At 44.9% G+C, this 21,258-nt stretch overlaps 1 protein-coding gene across 4 annotated transcripts in view; it reads left to right on the top strand.

The window, feature by feature from the left end:
* Window positions 1–21,258, top strand: part of Tmem219 (transmembrane protein 219) — a 42,603-nt gene that overhangs the window by 20,050 nt on the left and 1,295 nt on the right. The window contains exons 3-7 of one of the 4 annotated variants that reach the window (XM_006508155.4): window positions 9,849–9,975; window positions 11,545–11,746; window positions 11,834–12,023; window positions 16,940–17,169; window positions 19,712–19,881. In XM_006508155.4, coding sequence (XP_006508218.1) covers window positions 9,935–9,975; window positions 11,545–11,746; window positions 11,834–12,023; window positions 16,940–17,169; window positions 19,712–19,849 — 801 coding nt within the window. In that variant the 5' untranslated portion in view covers window positions 9,849–9,934 and the 3' untranslated portion in view covers window positions 19,850–19,881. Of the gene's footprint in view, window positions 1–9,848; window positions 9,976–10,493; window positions 10,549–11,544; window positions 11,747–11,833; window positions 12,024–16,939; window positions 17,170–19,711; window positions 19,882–21,258 lie in introns of those variants that run through there. The other 3 variants (NM_001374613.1, NM_028389.1, NM_026827.1) reach the window with 3 other exon arrangements.

Genomic DNA, 21,258 nt, shown 5'->3' with positions numbered 1-21,258 from the left:
TGATTGCTGCATGAGTCACCTTGCTTGACCACCACTATGAGACAACTAATATTACACTGTTTCTTCTTCTTCTTTGTTTTGGTTTTCTTTTCTTTTTTTCTTCTTCTTTTTTTTTCTTTTTCTTTTTTGGTTTTTTCAAGACAGGGTTTCTCTGTGTAGCCCTGGGTGTCCTGGAACTCACTCTGTAGACCGAGCTGGCCTCTGCCTCCCAACTGCTGGGATTAAAGTTGTGCGCCGCCACCACCCGGCACAAGAAAAGTTTTTTTCATTGACTGAAATGTTTGTTTCTTACGTTTTGTTCTAGTAATCTGCTGTATGTCATGGGCTGATTTTTGTTGTTGCTGTTTTTGAGGCAGGGTCTCATGATATAGCCCTGATTGGCCTAGAACTCACTCTGTAGACCAAGATGGCCTTGAGTTCACAGAGATTATCAGCCTGCCTCTCCCTTCTGAGTGCTGGGATTAAAGGTATGTGCCATGCCAAGGGTTGATTCCTAAATTTTGAACTTGTATTCCTGGGAGAAATTCCAACTAGTCATGGATTATAATCTCTTTAATATGCTGCTGTGTTTGTTTCTTAGTATTTTGCTGAGAAATCTTGCATGTATACTCTCTTCCCTGTCTCTCCTTCCTTCCTTGCGCGCACGTGCGTGCGTGCGTGCGTGCGTGTGTGCGTGTGTGTGTGTGTGTGTGTGTGTGTGTTGAGAGGGATAGCATATGCTAATGAGCCCAGCTTTGGTTCTCATACCTTCTTCCTCCTCTCCTTCTTCTTCCTCTTCCTCCTTTTCCTCTTTCTCCCCCTCCTCTTCCTCCGGAAGGGTCCCACGTATCCCAGGCTGTGGTATATATAGCTGAGGATGATCTTAAGCACCGGATCCTGGGCTGGACATGATGGCACACACATTTAATTGCAGCACTCAGGAAGCAGAGGCAGATCAATGTGAGTCTGAGGTCAGCCTGCTCTACATAGTGAGTTCTAGGACAGCCAGAGCTGCATAGGGAGACCCTGTCTCAAAACAAAGAAGCAAACAAGCACCATCCAAAACTCATGATCCTCCTGCTTCCAACTCCTGGGTGCTGGGATTGTTTGTGCCCCATGCCCACTCTATACAGTGCTGTGATGTCATTCTGCCAACAGATATACATTCCCAGCCGTCTCACTGAGTGACAGAAACATTGTTCTGGTTTCTTTCATTTCTTTATCTGTGATTTCCTCTATCCCTTCAAGGACTTCAGAAGTAGTTGATTTCAAGTTTTTTTTTTCTTCTTTTTCTTTTGTTTTTTTTTAATTAGGTATTTATTTCATTTACATTTCCAATGCTATCCCAAAAGTCCCCCACCCGCTCCCCCACCCACCCACTCCCACTTCTTGGCCCTGGCGTTCCCCTGTACTGAGGCAGATAAAGTTTGCACAACCAATGGGCCTCTCTTTCCACTGATGACCTTCTAGGCCATCTTCTGATACATATGCAGCTAGAGACACGAGCTCTGGGGGGTACTGGGTAGTTCATATTGTTGTTCCACCTATAAGGTTGCAGATCCCTTTAGCTCCTTGGGTACTTTCTCTAGCTCCTCCATTGGGGGACCTGTGATCCATCCAATAGCTGACTTGTGTTTGCTAGGCCCCGGTGATTTCAAGTTTTTGTTTGGGAAACCCAAAGCCCCCGTCCTGTGCTTCCTTGGGTACTTTATTTTATGTAAATGGAGTATTTTACTGTTTCTTTATATGTTTCACGTATTTTCACTGAAACCAGGTCTCGTCTAATTTTATTATGTAGATAGAAAGAGAAGAAGGTTCCCAGGGCAAGGTGGTCCAAGGAGATGAGGAGACAGGAAAGGAAAAGTCAAGAGAGACATTCTCTAGGCCTTTGCAGAGTCTGTGTGCTAGATTACCCACATCTATAGAGTTTATTAACAACTCTAGCTTAGCCTCGCTCTCTGCCTCTGCTAACCCTGAAGACCTACTAGAGATGCCAGTCTATGGCCTCCTATAGAGGGTGTGCATCGTGTAGTATACACTCAAGTGCAGGGGGAGGAGGGTATTTCAAGGATGTATTTTCCAGGAGCTGGAGAGATGGCTCAGCAATTAAGAGCCCTGGCTGTTCTTCCAGAGTTCCCAGGTTTGATTCTTAGCACCTTCATGGTGACTAACAATTGTCTATTACTCCAATTCCAGGGCCTCCACCTTTCCTTCTGGCCATGGACACTGCACACACATGATGCACAGACATACATGCAGACAAGACCCTTATACACATAAAACAAAAATAAAAAGGTTGAAAAGGAGCGTATGTTCCAAGCTTCTTGCTCCTCATCTTTTCTTCCCGTGTTGTTGGTGGTGGTGGGTTTTTTGTTTTGTTTTGGTTTTGGTTTTGTTGTTGTTGTGTTGTTTTGGTTTAGTTTAGTTGTGTGTGTGTGTCTGTGTGTGTACTTGAGAGTGTGTTTGAGAATTATTTGTCTCAGCTATGATCTTTTCCCCCAAGTAACAATGGCTTCTTCTCTTAGCTTACAATGTTTTCTAGGAACACCACATGGCTAGCTGTTCTCCTTCTCTGGAAGGACTTTGAGTCAGGTGAGACTAAGGCAGTCGCCATGTAAAGTGACCCCAGTGTGTAACCTTCCCCTGACAAGTGGAAGCGGGAGGATTAGGGGTTTCAGGTCATTTTCAGCTACATAGTGAGTTAAAGGCAGGCTTAGACTACATGATGTCCTGTTGAGACATAACCATAACGATGCACTCTGGAGCCAGAGGCAGGCAGATCTCTGTGAGTTAGAGACCAGCCTAGTCTACAGAGGGAGTCCCAAGCCAGCCAGAGCTACACAGTGAGGCACTATCTCAAAAAGCAATTGAACCAACGGGACTGTCAGATGGCTCAGTGGGTAAAGGTACACTGCTAAGATGTGACTAGAAGCAGATCCCAGTGGCCCTCACAGAGGATAGGGGTCAACTTGTGACTCACATGCATGCCCAACTGGAGATGCCCACAAACTAAATAATGGAAGGGAGGGAGGACTAGGAAGATGACTCAGCAGTTTCGAGCAAGCACTGCTGTTGGAGAAGAACCAAATTCAGTTCCCAGCACCGGTACTGGACTGGGTGGCTAACAACTGCCTGTAACTCCCTGTAACTCCATCTCCAGGGGGACTGGATAACCTTGTGCTCTGTAGGCACCAGCACTCATTTATATATATATACATACACATAATTAGATAAACAAATTAACAAAACAAAAAGTCAAAAAAGTAAAGAATAAAGTGGCAGCATGGGGGGGCAGTGGGGGCAGTGGGGAGGCAGTGGGGGGGGGGGGAACTGTAGACTTCCAGCTGTGTTCGTCCTCAGACTTTGCCATATTCTCTTGGCAGAGCTTGGGAAAGTCAGGCTGTAGATGGTTCGCACTCAGACCATCAGCTCTGATCTGAGCACTAAACATAGACAAGAGGAGGGATGCTGAAGTCGGGCATCCACCTACCACGCTCAGCCTTGAGTTAGAATGGGTTTTGAGCCACTGTATGGGTGCTGGGAACCAAATCCAAGTCTTTTGCAAGAGCAGCAACTGCTCTTAACCATTGAACCATCTCTCTAGCCATCACTACCCTTCCCTCTGAGACCAGGGTCTGACTATGTAGCCTCGGCTGGCCTGGAACCGCAGGTGAATACAAGCTGTCATGTGAGCCCTTGGAACTGAAACCAGGTCCTCTTCAAGAACAACAGTTCCTCTTCTGTTGGAGCCATTTTTCCAGACCTTTTTTCTTTTTTAAGATTTATTTATTTTATGTATATTAGTACACTGTAGTTGTGAGCCTTCATGTGATTGTTTGGGAATTGAATTTAGGACCTCTGCTCACTCTGGTTAACCCCACTCACTTCCGTTGGCCTCGCTCACTCAGGCCTAAAGATTTATTTATTATTATAAATAAGTACAAGCCAGGCATGGTGGCGCACGCCTTTAATCCCAGCACTCGGGAGGCAGAGGCAGGCAGATTTCTGAGTTCGAGGCCAGCCTGGTCTACAAAGTGAGTTCAGGACAGCCAGGGCTATACAGAGAAACCCTGTTTCAAACAAACCAACAAACAAACAAACAAATAGATAAATACACTGTAGCTGTCTTCAGATGCACCAGAAGAGGGTGTCAGATCTCATTATGGGTGGTTGTGAGCCACCATGTGATTGCTGGAATTTGAACTCAGGACTTTCAGAAGAGCAGTCAGTGCTTTTACCTGCTCAGCCTTCTTGCCAGCCCTGGATCTATTATTTTTAATTGTAATAAATTATACATAAGAAGTTATTATTGCCACATTTTTTTATTATTTTTAATTATGTATATGTGCATGTCTCTGTGTGTGGGTTTTTGTGAAGGGACCACAGAGGGCAAAGGTGTCAGATCCCTATATACTGAAGTTACAGGTGGCTGTGAGGTGCCTGATATGGGTGGGTGGTTGCTGGGAATCAAACCCCAGTCCTTGGGAGGAGCAGTGCATGCACTTAACCACTGAGCCACATCTCTCCGACCACGCACTTAACTACTGAGCCACATCTCTCTGACCACGCACCTCCAATCCCCCACCCCCTTTTTTTGAGACTGGATCTTGCTATGAGGCTTAGGCTTAGCACTGGACTCAGCCTTCCTGCCTCAACCTCCAGAATACTGAGTCTAAGGGCACAAAACAACTTACCCAGTGTGATTTTGCCATTTTAAGTATATCATTCAGTAGTATTAAGGATACTCACTTGCTAGTGATTACAGTTATTTCCACCACCCATGTCCAAGATGCTTCTCTGAGCAAAACTAAAATTTCTGGTTTTTTTCTTTATTTTGGGACAAGGTTTTGGCATGTTGCCTTGCCTGGCCTGGATCTTGCTATATAGACCAGCTTGGCCTCAAAACACAGAAATTCACCTGCCTCTGTCTCTGCCTCTGCCTCTGCCTCTGCCTCTGCCTCTGCCTCTGCCTCTGCCTCTGCCTCTGCCTCTGCCTCTGCCTCTGCCTCTGCCTCTGCCTCTGCCTCTGCCTCTGCCTCTGCCTCTGCCTCTGCCTCTGCCTCTGCCTCTGCCTCTGCCTCTGCCTAGCAAGCATACAAATTTGAATCCGTTAAATAATAACGTGCAATCACCTGCCCTCTCCAGGTCTTTAGCAGCCATCACTTTCTGACTCTGAGTTGATAGTCACCTTGCAACAATGAAGTAATAAGCTATTGTGCTGTGCAAGTCACGTGGACGGGATTATGTGCTAGTGTCTATGTCTAGTGCCTCTCAGATAGGGGCACTCACTTTATTATCTGAGATAGTAGGAATCACTATTGTCTTGTGCATCTCATGTCACTGAAATCACACACTATTTCTTTTTCACTGCTTGGAGGCAAATCATTCATTTCCCACTGTCTTTATATCTCACAGAGGTGGGGTCACCTCTGTAGACCAGGCTGGCCTCGAATTCAGAAATCCGCCTGCCTCTGCCTCCCAAGTGCTGGGATTAAAGGCGTGCGCCACCATACCCAGCTAGTCTTATGCATCCCATATAGGCGGACTCATGTCTACTGTCATAGGTGGAATCATATGTCTTGTGCATATATATGTGACATTCATTTATTGTCTTGTGCATCTCAGGTTGATGAAATCACAAGCAATTACTCTTTATATCACACAATGGTGGGGAAATATGCTATTATCTTGTTGAGCTTTCATAAGTGTATCATTCAAAATCGACTTGTGCGTCACATGTGTGATCATACATTAGTGCCTCGTGCACCTGATATAGAAGGGATTCTTTGCTATTGTCTTCTGCACCTCATTTGGGGGAATCACGTGCTACCGTCTTGTTCATTTCATAACAATGGAATCTTGCAATTGCAAGATTGTCTTGTGCATATCATGTTGGTGGATATTGTCTTATGCACTTCAAAGACGTGGGGTAATTAACCACTCTCGTATGTATCATACATATTTTGGATCACTTGCTACTGTGTTGTGCATCTTGTACCCTGGGAACCATATGCTGCTGTCCTATGCATCTCGTGTGGGTCAAATCATATGATCCTGTCTTGTTCATCTCCTGAATCCTTCCTAGCAGTTGTTTGGTTTGTTTGTTTATTTTTGGTTTTTCGAGACAGGGTTTCTCTGTATAGCACTGGCTGTCCTGGAACTTACTTTGTAGACCAGGCTGGCCTGGAACTCAGAAATCCGCCTGCCTCTGCCTCCCAGGTGCTGAAATTAAAGGTGTGTACCGCCTCCGCCGCCCGGCCCTAGCAGTTTTTTGCAAGACATGTCTATAGAATCAAATTCTACTGTTTCATTCATCTCGCAAAGTGACACAGAGGTAGCATCAGACACGATTATCTCGTGGTCTAATGTAGGGGATGTCATTCATTAGTTCTCTGTGCATCTCATATCGGTGGAATAATTTTCTACTTAGTCTTCCTTGTCTCATATATGCGTATCATGCACTATGGTCTTTTGCAACACAGTCAATGAAATCATACACTTCTGTTTTGTGTAGGTCAGATAATTTGAATCATTGGCTACAGTCTTGTGAATCTCACATAGTTGAAATAAGTTGCTATTGTCTTTTCGCTCTTCCCCACCCACCCCCCCAAGACAGGTTTTCTCTATGTAGTCCAGACTGTCCTGGAACTCACTCTGTAGTTGCCTCAAACTCAGAGGTCTGCCTGCCTCTGCCTCTCCAATGCTGAGATTAGAGGCATGCATTATCCACCACCGGGATTGGCTTTGGGGTCATGTACAGATGGCATCTTATGCTCTTGTCTTGGTATCAGTTGTTATCTTGTGCAGCTCAAAAAGTAGAATCATTCACTATAGGGCTGATCATCTCACGTAAGTGGAGCCATACATTATTATCTTGTGCATCTCCTGTCAGGGAAATCATACACTATTTTCTTGTGCATCTCATAGAGTGGAATCGTTAATGCCTTAAACATCTCTTATACATGCTGTCCTCTTGTGTATCTCATACAGAATGAATCATTTCTTATTGTCTTGAGCATCTCATGTTGGTAGAAGCCTATACTCTCCCTTTTCTCCATCTCATGGTGGGATGCAATCATCTTGTTCTCTTCATGTAGTCAGAATCATTAGCTATTCCCCTGTACACATCATCTAGTGGAACCCTGTTATTGCCTTGTGCATCTTGTATAGATGGAACCACTCACTTATTAGCCTGTGCTTCTCATAGAGGTGAAATTGTCTGCTCTGTTTTTGTTCATCTCACAGAGGGGACCCATAAGCTAACGTTTTGTGTATCACACATCTACGGGATCATTCACTGCTGTCTTGTGCACCTCATATGAGTGATGTCATTTACATTTATCTTTTGCATCACGCATGTACTGATGGGATAATTTGTTATTATTCTTGCTTATCTTGTACATGTGCATTCATATGCAGTTGTCTCATGCATCTCATGGGACATGCATGTCACAGGCCTCTCAGTGGAGTCAATGTACAGTTGTCTTATACATCCCACAAAGTTGGGAGCGTATGCTATTGTTTTATGTATATTATATATGTGGAATCATTTGCTTACTGTCTTGTGCATCTCAGGTTGGTGTAATCATAAGCAATTATCCTTCACATCAAAAATTAGAGGAATCGTATGCTATCGTCTTGTCTAGCTTATATAGGTGGAATCCTTCACTATTGTGTTATTTATCATGTACAGGTGGAATCACACGCAATTTATGGTGAATATTATGATGATGGACTTACATGCCATTGTCTTGAGGCTCTCATGGACGTGGGATCATCTTGTATAGATAGTTGCTATTGTCTTGAGGGTCTCACGTAAGTGGAATCCCATGCCATTGTTTTCTGCACCTCACGTTTTGGTGACACACATTTGGGTGCTCTGCATTTCCTGTAGTTGGAATCATTCATTACTGTCTTACGTATCTCACGGAGTTAGAGTAATTCCCTTGCTTACCTTCTGCATCTCATACAGGAGAGCCATTTGCTATTGTCCTGTACACATCATGTTACTGGATCATATGCTGTTACCTCGTGCATCTCAGATGCCTGGGATCACACACTATTGTCTTGTTTCATATACTTGGAATCATTTGCTGCTGTCTCTTGGTGACTGATACATTTTACATTTCACTCAGCATAAAATGCCCCAATATGTAGCCAAAGATGGTGGCCCCTAAATTCCTTGTCCTGCTGCCTCTACTTCATGGATGCTAGAGACATGGACATGCAACACCGTACATGGCTTCCCTTCCTCTTCAGAGTTGAGTAATATTCCCTCATATGTTGAGTGACTCACATTTGGATTAGCCATTCTTCTGCTCTAGGGAAGTTTCACTCTGGCTCTTGTGAATAATCCTAGGAATACGGGTGTCATAGTCAGGGGTGAATAATCTTCCTAGGAATACGGGTGTCGTAGTCAGGGGTGAATAATCTTCCTAGGAATACGGGTGTCGTAGTCAGGGGTGAATAATCTTCCTAGGAATACGGGTGTCGTAGTCAGGGGTGAATAATCTTCCTAGGAATACGGGTGTCGTAGTCAGGGGTGAATAATCTTCCTAGGAATACGGGTGTCGTAGTCAGGGGTGAATAATCTTCCTAGGAATACGGGTGTCGTAGTCAGGGGTGAATAATCTTCCTAGGAATACGGGTGTCGTAGTCAGGGGTGAATAATCTTCCTAGGAATACGGGTGTCGTAGTCAGGGGTGAATAATCTTCCTAGGAATACGGGTGTCGTAGTCAGGGGTGAATAATCTTCCTAGGAATATGGCTGTTGTAGTCAGTCAAGGGTGAATAATCTTCCTAGGAATATGAGTGTCGTAGTTAGGGGTGAATAATCATCCTAGGAATATGGGTGTCGTAGTCAGGGGTGAATAATCTTCCTAGGAATACGGGTGTCATAGTCAGGGTTCTGTTCCTGCACAAACATCATGACCAAGAAGCACTTGGGGAGGAAAGGGTTTATTCTGCTTACACTTCCACATTGCTGTTCATCACCAAAGGAAGTTAGGACTGGAACTCAAGCAGGTCAAGAAGCAGGAGCTGATGCAGAGGCCACGGAGGGATGTTCTTTACTGGCTTGCTTCCCCTGGCTTGCTCAGCCTGCTTTCTTATAGAATTCAAGACTACCAGCCCAGGGATAGCACCCTTGATCAAGGGGCCTTTCGCCCTTGATCACTAATTGAGAAAATGCCTTACAGTTGGATCTCATGGAGACTGAAGCTCCTTTCTCTGTGATAACTCCAGTCTGTGTCAAGTTGACACAAAACCAGCCAGTACAATGGGTATACAAAGTCTCACAGAGACATTGTTTCAAATTTGGGCAGCAATTTTATATCCAGAAGTAGAATTATAACCACATGGCAATACTATTTCTGTTGATTTTCCTTTTTTGGAAAAGTCAAATTCTTCCCCATAACGGTACCAGTGTATGTTCCTACCAACAATGTTCAGCTGAAGTTTCAATTTGTCCACATATTTACCAACACTCGCTAGTTTCTGATCTCTTGTTGGTAGCTACACTAACAGATATGAATGATACCTCATTTTGCTTTTTTTTTTTTGCTTTATTTACATTTTTTGAGAACTGTTATGAACTAAAACCGGAGGTACAAATGTTTTTCTTTAGAGAACCATGTTCCACACTATTAATCCCAGCACACAGGAGGCAGAGGCTGGTGGATCTCTGTGTTCAAAGACACTTTGGTCTACATAAGTGAGTTCCATGTCATCTGCACAGTAAGACCCTGCCCTACCCTAAACCAAAACAAATGTTCTTCTGTAAAGGGGACAGTTTTATCCCCAGGACAACAGGGTTATTATGGCTTTTGCAGAATTAGATTTATTCATTTTGTTGTTGTTTGGTTTTGGAGGGATCCCAGGCTGGCTTCGAACTCCTGATGCTCAGGCCTCCACCTCCTAACTGCTGGGGTTACAGGACTGCATCACCAGAGTGAGGATGAGCCCGAGTTCCTGGCTCCGTGCCTTATGTTGTTTCAGGTAAGATGATATTCCCTCTAAAAGGCTAACAGAGTGAGACGAGATGTTCCCCTTTGAACAGCCTTGCAACTCTAGGGTCCTGGGCACTTAGGGACCTCTCAAGAAAAGAGCCAAAGTCCAAGGGCAAGGTGTGTAGACCGTAAGTATTTGAGAGGGCAGAGAAGAGCAAAACCTATACACTACACACAGAGGGGAAGAGTAAAGTCCCATCCATCCCAGAGGACCCCCAAGTCCTTCCCAGAAGCCTGGGTGAGGTTCTGACCCTCCTGTGCTCTCTCAGGAGGGAGACCCTGAGATGTCCAAAACGGCTAGCACGGCCTCCCTCGGCTGTTGCTAGTTTTATCACCTACTCCCAAGTTACTCCCTCCACTTGGCCCATTGGGTGACTTTTCTTTTGGTTCGGCCGGAACTAGGCCAGGGAGTAGCCAGCAACCTTTCCAACCGTGGTCACCGCGCATGCGCGTCTGAATGGACTGGGGCGGGGCCGGAGCGTGCACGCGCGAGCAAGGCCCCGCCTCTCCGCCAAGCCACCCATGACGTCACGGGGCGCCGGCCTCTGCTGGGCTGCAAGCGGTGAGAGCTAGTGGCGAACGGATCTGACGCCGCTTGATCGGGAAGGGATGCGGGTGTCGAGATCCTTCTGGAGGGGCTTTGGGGAGGACGGGAGGTCCAGATGCACCAGCCGCTACTGCCCCTCAGGCTCTGCCCTCCCTCCTCCTCCCCTCCCCCTTGCAGAAATGCCGGGACGTGGAGCCACGCCGGGGCCGAGCATATGTGACACCTGTGTTTCCCAGTGGCTTCCACACTTTCCCACGCTGTCCCCCTCACACCTTATAATGATCTCCTGCCTTCCAGATGCTTATTTTCATCAGTCTATCGCTTCTTGCCTGGAATAGGGTACTCGGAAATTGGAGATGGATTTTAGACCGTAGCCCTACCACTTCTGAGTCCCTGAGCTTCAGTATTCTACTGGCTTCTGGCCTTAAGGATCAGTATGACACCAATAGAAAGAAAGGAGATGGACGTCTGTTGAATTCCTGCATGGCCAAGTACTGAGCAAACAGCTGCCCAGTCGAATCCTCATTACTTGGTGCTCTTAGAACTCCCTTTCAGGACATCCTAACCTCACAGACAACCAACTGGCTTGGTTGCATGTGTGAGCGCCGTCCATTCCTACCTGGCTAGTTAGCTTAACTCCAAACTGGAAACTGAACCCAGACACTTCCGGTCTGGATTGTGACTTGGCTGCCAAAGCCTCACCCCAGATCAACTGCTTCCTCTTTCTCCAGCTGAGAATTCGTTTCACATCTCTTTTGCTAGTACAGAATGCTCTTCCCTGCTTCTCCTTTGGATATTTCAGAAACGAAAGAAAGCTTTTTTTTTTTTTAAGTGCTGTAAGGAGGTGAACTTTTGGAGTTCAGAATCTTGGATTTTGGTCCTGGCTCTGTCACTTTCTGCGTGGCCTTGAGCAAATTCATTGTCTTCTAACCTTAGGTTATCTTTGTATAGCATGGGTGAGTGCCTTCTGACCAGCAGGCTCTTGTCTAGTTCTCCCTTACTGTCCTCCAGCAGGCACCCCACGGAGGCCCAGACCCCTCTGCTCCCCATGGGCAGCTGCCAGGCAGGGCACAACTTGCATCTCTGTCTGGCTCATCACCCACCTTTGGTCTGTGCCACTTTGATCCTGCTGCTCCTTGGCCTTTCTGGCCTGGGCCTTGGTGGCTTCCTCCTCACCCACACAACTGGCCTCCGTAGCCCTGACATTCCCCAGGTAAGTACCCGGGGTGCTCACCCTTGTGGTATATACCCGCCCCTGCTGCTCTTCTCACCTCTCTGTCACTCTCCTTTTTGCACGCAGGATTGGGTTTCCTTCTTGAGATCTTTTGGCCAGCTAAGTCTGTGCCCCATGAATGAGACAGTCACAGGGACGTGGCAAGGGCCTCACGTCGTCGGCTTACTGACCACTTTGAACTTCGGAGATGGTCCAGACAGAAACAAAACCCAAACATTCCAAGCCAAGATCCATGGTAGTCAGATAGGATTGACAGGTGAGACCTGGGGAAAATGGCGGTCCAATGTCACGACATTTAGGGTTGGGCTTGACTTCTGACTTCACCAGACTGCTAACTTGGACACATCCGTACACCTTAGTGACTTTTGCTATGACACAGGTTAGATAGGATGAGATACTTACAATGAATGCTGTCCGCAATATAGGTTCTGTGTTTTGGCTTTGCTGTTCTGGTTCCAAGTTTCTTCAACTCTGTCCTAAAATATACCAAGAGGCCTCAGGTTTAAAAGCAAGGCCCTGCCCCATTAGGCATAGAAAGTTAGATAGATACGAAGAGAGAGTGCAAGCATGCCAGCCTTCCTGGGTTATAGAGTGAGTTCCAGGTCATCCCGGACTACATGTCAAGATCTGAAACCACCTCCAAAATGTATATCACTCATTTAAAGTATACAACTAAGTTACTTTTGGTCTATTTTTTTAGATTTATTTATTATATGTAAGTACACTGTAGCCATCTTCAGACACCCCAGAAGAAGGCATCAGATCTCATTACAGATGGTTGTGAGCCATCATGTGATTGATGGGATTTGAACTTTTGGAAGAGCAGTCAGTGCTCTTAGCCGCTGCCCCAACTCTCCAGCCCACTTTTAGTCTGTTTACCCAACTGTGGAACCACCCTGAAATCCATATATATTTTATCTATCTATCTATCTATCTATCTATCTATCTATCTATCTATCTAATCTAAGTGGAGCTAAACCATAGCTTTTCTGTACCTCTTCTCTCCAGGTTCCCAGGCCTCACAAACAAATCTGCTTTCTCTCTCTGTTAATTTGCCTATTTTGGACATTGCTACCATATGCATTCCTTTGTGACAGGCTTCTTTGACTTGAGATAAGATTTTTATGGTTCATCATGTAGTAGCATTATTTCATTTCTTTTTATTGTTGAATACTATTCTTGGGTGAGTACTCTACATTTTTATGTATCTGTTTATCATTTGATTGACATTTAGTTTGTTTCCATTTTGGATCATTAGAAATGACACTGTTTCAGCCTGGTCTGGCGCTCATACCTTTAATCCCAGCACTAGGGAGGCAAAGGTGGGTGTCTAATCTACATATCGAGCTTCAGGCCAGCCAAGTCTACATAATAAGACCCTGTCTCCCCCAAAAGGAAAAGAAATCCAAAAAGAAATTATGTTGTTCTTAACACTCGTTTTTGTGTGAACATAAATTTTAGTACTATTGAGAATATAGTCACGCGTGGAATATAGGATAACTCTCTGGTAAATCTCTTGGCGAACTTCCAAGCTGATATACCATTTTATAGTCTCATAAGACTTATATTGTCTTCTATTCTCACTAGCACTTTGTTTTGTTTGTTTGTTTTTGCTTTTTTTGAGACAGGGTCTTTCTACGTAATTCCGATTATTCTAGAACTCGTTATGTAGACCAGGCTGGTCTCGAACTTACTGAGATCCTCTTGCCTCTGCCTCCGAGTGTGCGCCACCACTTTCCCCTCATCAGCACTCTTCTCTCATTTTCATTCTACCTACCCTCATCACAGAGAAGCCCTATTTATTTCACTAGTGATTTTTCCAGTCTCTTGGCCTTCCCCTTAAGTTGCTAACAGTCTGTCTAACAAGAGTCAGTCAGTGTGAGAAGTAGAACAGAAGGTACAGTAAGTTGGTAAAGGATACAGCATCTAAACTTAAGGTTTTAGAATGCTTAGCCACTCCAGGTAACAGGAGTCACAGACACAAAGCATGTAGATGGGAAGGAGCTATGATGTCATGTTTAGGAACTTCCCAGGCTCAGTTTGGATGGGGTAGGAAAGAGATGCTGAGTGGGGACATAGGCCAAAGCAGGAAGTAGAAGCATGCACAGTGTTTTAATTAATTAATTAACTAGTTATGCAGTTACATGTGTCTGTTAGTGTGTGTGAGCATGTATATGACTTCCACAGCATACATGTGACAGTCAGAGGACAACTTGCAGGCATTGGTTCACTCCTTCTAGGTTCGAGCTGCAACTGATGACGTCCAATAAAAGATTCTGTGTGAGCTGGGCAGTGGTAGCCCACACCTTTAATCCCAGCACTCAGGAAACAGAGGGAAGCTGATCTCCCATTTTGAAGCCAGCCTGATTTGCAGAGTGAGTTCTAGGACTTCCAGGACTATACAGAAATATTCTGTTTCAAAAGAACCAATTTAAAAAAGGAAAGATTTTTGTGTACAACCCAAAATGGTTAGACTTTATCTAGTACATTGGACAAACTCAGTCTAACCAAGAAAGGAATAGGAGTGGTCTGTTGACAGGGACACTAGGAGGAAGTGGCTTACACAGAGAGTGGGAGTTAGCATCCAGCCTGTAGCCCGGAGAAGCTGAGGCAGAAGCACGGGCTTGCTGTCTGAACTTTAAGGAAAAGATAACAGAGGTGGATGTAGAGGTGGATGTAGCGAAGCACGCCTTTGATCCCACTCTTAGGAGGGAGGGAGAGGCAGAGGCAGGTGGACTTCTCTTGAGTTTGATGCCAGCCTGGTCTACAAAGTGAGTTATAGGACAGACAGAGCTACATAAGGAGACCCTACCTCCAAACAAAAGTAAAGAAAAAAGTAGAAAGGATGTGAAGAAAAAAAAAATGTAGGTAAAACTTTTGTGAACTAAGAGATATTCACTGTCTGGGATTAACAAAACAGCATCTGGCCCACAAGCCCATTGGGCAGTAGAGTGGAGGGGAAGTTATCTATGGAGTTGTTCTTGTGGATTCTTCAGTTGTGATGATTATGTATATAAAATTGTATTTCCTTTTCACTTAGACACATATGGCTTTCTGTGTCTATCACGACCTGGCCTATTATTTGAATGGCTGTAATTGACCCACTAAGTGGTTAGGCCATCATTTTTTAATGTTTTCTTATGTAATTAACACTATCCTTTCCTCACTTTTTTGTATTTGATAAAATCAATACAAACATTTTTAAAGATTCATTTCCGTATTTTATGTATATAAGTACTTTGTCCTCATGTACATCTGCACACCAGAAGACGTCATCAGACCTTTGTGAGCTGCCTTGTGGGTGCTGGGAATTGAACTCAGGACCTTCAGAAGAGCAGTGAATGCTCCTAACCACTGAGCTGTCTCTCCAGCCCCCAAAGCAAACATCTTAGTCTATATTGTTTAGGTTTTTTTTCTTTTGCTGGTGCTTAAGAATGACCCCAAGGGAGCCGGGTGGTGGTGGCGCACACCTTTAATCCCAGCACTTGGGAGGCAGAGGCAGGCGGATTTCTGAGTTCGAGGCCAGCCTGATCTACAGAGTGAGTTCCAGGACAGGCAGGGCTACACAAAGAAACCCTGTCTTGAAAAACCAAAAGAAAAAAAAAATGACCCCAAGGGCCTCCTATGCTGTTGGGCCGACACCCCTACCTGTTAACATACTTGCAGTTTTACATTTGTTTTTGTTTTGTCTTGATTGGCATGGGGATGGGCAGTCAGAGAAAACCCTTGTGTCCATGGCTCTCTCCTTCCACCTTTCCCTGGCTTCTGGATACCAAGTGTTCCAGTGCTCACACTTGTACAGCAAGGACTTTTCCTGGATGAGCCATCTCGCTCGTCTGTTTTTAGCACTGTGCATTTGATTTTGGTGTTTCTTAGTTTGTGGCAGGATCTCATTTAGCCAGAGTTGGCCTCAAACTCACTGTATTGCTCAAAATCCCTGTGCTTGCTGTCTGTCTGCCTGCCTTCACCTCCCCAGTGTTGGGATTACAGGTGTGTGGTACCCTTCACTCTTGGTTTATGCTGGTCTGTGGTCCACACACATTTTATCAAATGAGCTGCATTCCAACTATGTAGAAATTCAGACTATATAGCAATGAACAAAGAAAAGGTAGGTTCACCAGCAGTTTGGTGAGCATTCTCTTTGCTCCTGTAAAATGAGGAGAAAAGTTAGACGCGGTGAGTCGTGCTGACAGTGGGAGGTAGAGGCAGGAGGTCAGCCTTGGTTCCATAATGGTTTCTACGCTACTCTGGGCTCCAAATAAGCAAAAACCTTTTGGGTTTGTCTTTCATAGAAATGCCTTCAACACTTTAAAATTGGAATATAACCTGTATTTTCTTTAATCTTTTCTGAAAGCTTTCCTTGGTTTGTATATTCTTTAGTACATCTATCTGGGTTACTGACAGTGAGATGGGTTACTGACAGTTTAACTTTGTGGTTTTTGTACTGAGAATTGCTCCAAAGGTACTTACCAAGAAAACTATCGGTTAATTATTTTTTAATTTATTTTTATATGTATTGGAATTATGCCTGCCTGTCTATGTGAGGTCATCAGATCTTGGAGTTATAAACAGTTGTTAGCTGCCATGTGGGTGCTGGGAATTGAACCTGGGTCCTCTGGAAGAGCAGTCAGTGGTCTTAACCTACTGAGCCATCTCTCCAGCCCCTTGTCCAGCAATTTGAAACAGAGTGTGAACTTTTGATGGCTTTTGGTGCCATTAAAATAACTGATTTATTTGGATAAGTTAACTCTTTCTTTTTTTTTATTGTGCTTTCTTTTCTCTTCTTTTTTTTTTTTTTTCTTTTCTTTGAGACAAGATTTCTCTCTGTAGCCCAAACTGTCTTGGAACTCACTTGGTAGACTAGGCTGGCCTCAATCAGAGATCTGCCTGCCTCTGCCTCATGAGTGCTGGCATTCAAGGCATGTGCCATCATACCTGGTTTGTGTATGTACATATATCTGTGAATGCTGTGTGTGTGTGTGTTTACCAAAGGAGGCCTGAAGAGAGGATCAGATCCCTTGAAACTGGGGTTTCAGGCAGTTACAAACCTTTAAATGTGTGTGCTAGGAACCAAACCCAGGTCCTCTGGAAGAACAGTCAGTTCTCTTTGCGGCTGGCTATATCTCCAGTATCTCACTCTGTTTTTCACCTTGTGTCTTGTGTCTCTTGCAGGGTCCTCTGCCGGAGAGTCTGTCCTTGTCACAGCCAGAGTGGCGTCAGGAAGGACTCCAGGGACCTGCCTATATTTTAGTGGTGTTCCAAAAGTCCTGCCCTCTAGCCAACCACCTATATCCTGCTCAGAGGAGGGAGTTGGAAATGCTACCCTGAGCCCAGTGATGGGTGAGGAGTGTGTCAGGGTCTGGAGCCACGAGCGCCTTGTGCTCACCGAGCTCCTTACTTCAGTAAGTGCCTAGGTTGATCCTCAAGGTTTTATGTGGAGCACTGTCTGAAAGGGTTGCAGAGGCCACTTCACTTAGTAGAGAAGGAATGGATGGGCTTGGTCTGGTGTGGTGCCACGCTCCTTTACAATCCTGGTACTATAGAGTCTGAGGCTGGAGGATTGAAAGTTCAAGGTCAGCCTGGGCTTTATGATGACCGTGTATTAAAAAAGAAGAGTGAGCAGGCATAGTTTCTGACAACCCTGCCTTTGGTTACAGGCAGTGATGTTTAGAGCAAGCATGGCATCTCTTAAGACTTAGCTTCCTCATTTGCAAAAGACAAATATGATATAATCTACAAATTCTAGTAATTGGGATTGAAATAAGAATGCCCATACAGGCGGATTTTTGAGTTCGAGGCCAGCCTGGTCTACAAAGTGAGTTCCAGGACAGCCAGGGCTATACAGAGAAACCCTGTCTCAAAAAAATCAAAAACAACAACAAAAAGAATGACCATAAAGTACTCAGCATAGTACCTGATGCAAAACAGATTTGCTCAGAGATAGCCATTTGCTGTCTGCTGACTCGGAGCAGCCTGGTTTATGTAGGGAGCTCCAGGAGAGCCAGGGCTATTATGATCCTGTCTAAAAAAAAAAACAAAAAACAAAACAACAGCAACAAACAAAAGAGACTAGGAAGTATAATTCGAGGCAGAAAGAGGTAGTCTCTGTAATAGAGATATGAGCAGAGTGTTACACAGACATAAAGCAAGGAGCAGTTAACTCTAACTTGAATATTTTTAGTAAGAAATAGTTATATATAGTAATTTATAGTATACAAAGAATTTGTATTGCCTTATTTGATCTTAAGATAATCCTGTGAGATAGGTACTATTATCCCATTTTGCAGATGAGGAAAAAGCCTTAGGGAGGGAATGAATTGCCTAAAGGCACACATCTGGTTAAGAGGCAAAGGTAAGGCTGCAGTCCAGCCCCCTGTCCCCTGGAAGGTGATCCCTCAAGGGGGAAATGAGTGCAGTTCACCCTTTGGACATTCACAGGTGTTTAGGGATGATGTGGAAGGAGGCAGGAGAAATCTGAATTTCAGGGCCAGTTCTGAGCTACTGTGAGTGTTAGACTAAGCATTACAGTTTGACATTGAAGTAGGAGCCATCCAGAGCCCTTAGGGAAGAGAAAGCAGGTCTCAGCAGGTTGCTACATGCTCATTCCTCCTAGTAAAAAAGGTCATTTGTGCTGGGGCGGGGTGTGTGTGTGTGTGTGTGTGTGTGTGTGTGTGTGTGTGTGTGCATGCCTGCCTGTCTTAGTCCATTGCTGTGAATAGACACCATGACCAAGACAACTCTTATAAAGGACAACATTTAATTGGGGCTGGTTTACAGGTTCAGAGGTTCAGTTCTTTATTATCAAGGCAGGAAGCATGACAGAGTCCAGGCAGGCATGGTGTCAGAGGACGAACTGAGAGTTCTGCATCTTGATCAGAAGGCAGCCAGGAGCAGACTGACTCTGGCCAGACTTGAGACCTCAAAACCCACCCTGGCCCGGCAGTGACACACTTCCTCCAACAAGGCTATACCTTCTAATAGTACTGCTCTGCTATGGGCCAAACATATTCAAACCACCACAATGTCTATAATCCCAGCACATGGGAGGCAGAGGCAGGTGGATCTTTCTTGAGTTCTAGGCCAGCCTGGTCTACAGAGTTCCAGGACAGCCAGGACTACATAAAGAAACCCTACCTCAAAAAACTAAAATAAATAATTACATAATTTTTAAGAGGCCATCTGGGGAAACAGATTTTGGCTCTGTTTGCATAGTCTTTAAAATGTGAAGGGCTATTAAGATGACTTAAGCAAGTAAAGGCATTTGCTGGCAATCAGAGTCTTATGGCTGGAGAAATGGCTCCGTGGTTAAGTGCAAAGACTCCCTCAGCAGAGAACTTGGGTTCATTTCCCAGTACCCACATAGCAACTTTCAACTATTTGTTATATCAGTCCTAGGAGATCTGAAGTCCCCTCCTGGGTTCTGCAGGCACAGTATACAGGCAGTGCACAGATATATGTGCAGACAAAACACCCATGTACAAATACAGATATAAAAAATATTTTGAAAACATCTATGTTTGGCTGTAACGGTAAACACTTATTACCGCAGCAGTCAGAAGACTGAAGGCAGAAGGAACGTGAGAGTTTGAGACCAGACTGAGACATAATAAGATCTTGTTTAAGGAACGGAGGGAGGGAGGAAGAGGAAGGGGAAGGGGAAAGGGAAGGGGAAGGGAAAGGGAAGAAGCTAAGTGGAATGTGGAGAATAGTGACCCCTGGGGAGTCATTGAGAGTTCAGTTGATGATTGGGCAGGAAGGCAGTTTGGAAAACATCTGGACAAATGTTATCCATCACCTGACCCGTAGCTGCCCCTAGGTGTCAGAAGGGCTCTGCCTCATGGAGGCCTGTCTCTGTTCTTCATGGAATGGGGCACGATATCTTCCCAAGATTCCCACCCCTCTCCACTGTCACCATTCCCCCTTCCTCTCTGTCCCCACCACTAGGAGGAGCTGGCTCTGTGTGGCAGCAGAGTGCTGGGCTTGGGCTTCTTCCTGGTTCTGCTCTGTGGCCTCCTCTGCTGTACCACTGCAGTCTGCTTCCATCCGCGCCCAGAGTTCCACTGGTCTAGAACACGGCTTTGAGGGCGACAGACTGCGCCTCACTCTGCTGTCAGGTGAGGCTCTGTGGGAACTAGGGTGGGGAAGGGATGGCAGCTGTAACCTGGAAAAGCAGATCCTTGGCATCCATCCTCCATCATAGCTTCATGTGAGTCCCTGAGAGCCCTGTTCAACTGTGTCCTTGGGGAACTGGGAACAGTTTTCTCTGTAAACAGAATATTTTTATTATTTTTACTGTTTTCCTTCTGTGTGTGTGTGTGTGTCCACCCATGTGCCATGGTGTGCATGTGGAGGTCAGAGAGCCACTTGATGGAGTTGGTTTTCACCTCCACATTTATATAGGGTCAGGAGAATGAAACTCAGGTCACCAAACTTGCTTTCATGGCAAGAACCTTTATCTGCTGTGATATCTTGCTGGCCTTATTTTTACTATGAAATAAATAACTTTCATGTAAACAAAAACCATAAAAGTACAATTTGGTAAATTGTTATAAAGTGGACACTAATAAATACTAGCAAAAGAGAAAAAGACTGTTATCCGCAATGCAGATACCTCCCCTGCTGGGTTATGGTGGCACACACCTTGGATCCCCAAACTGAGGGGCATTTGGATCTCTGAGTTCGAGGCCAGCCTGGTCTGCAGAGCAAGTTCCAGGACAGTCAGGGCTACACAGACAAACCCTGCCTTGACAAAAGAAAAGAAAAAAAAAAAAAAAAAAAAAAAGGAAGAAGAAGAAGAAGAAGAAAACGAAAAGGAAAGATTGTTTTTCCCACATTCCTTGATAGCACCCTTGCTCTCCCTGTGAGCCATTCTCCTGCTTTATCCTGTTCAGTTATACAACTGATCATGGCAACTGTGTGATTAGTGACCGACAGGGTCAGAGTCAAGGAAGTCTATTGGAGGTGTGATTGATTATTGAAGCGAAAGCTCTCTCTAAGCATGGATATCGTTTGCTTTTATTTGTATTTTCATTTTTTAACTCCCTAAGGCCCCACTCTTCCATTTTTTTAAAGATTTACTTTTATTTATGTATATATGTGTGTGCCTGCAAGAGTTTATATGCATCATGTGTGCACAGGTGCCCAAGGAAGGCAGAAGAAGGTGGTAGATCCCTTAGCCCTTAGTGCTGGAGTTAGAGATGGTTTTCAGCTGCCAGATGTGGTTGCTGGAAATCAGTTCTGTTCAAGAGCAGTAAGTGCTTTTAACACAGAGCCACCTGGGCCTCCTTTTACTTTTTTTTGTTTGTTTGTTCTGAAACATGGTCTCATTTGTAGCCCCAGTGACCTGACGCACTGTGTAAACCAAGCTGACCTCAAAATCAGCGATCTACCTACCTCTGCCTCCCAAGTGCTGTGATTAAAGACTTGTACTAACACCACACAGGGCCTTATTTTTTAACTAGATATGCTTTCATACATATCTTCTGTGACTG

This window comes from Mus musculus, chromosome 7, assembly GCF_000001635.26.
Source record: "Mus musculus strain C57BL/6J chromosome 7, GRCm38.p6 C57BL/6J".
In the NCBI taxonomy this organism is placed as follows: Eukaryota; Metazoa; Chordata; class Mammalia; order Rodentia; family Muridae; genus Mus; species Mus musculus.
The sequence above is the reverse complement of the archived record's forward strand: the minus strand, read 5'-3'. Positions and strand labels throughout refer to the sequence as shown.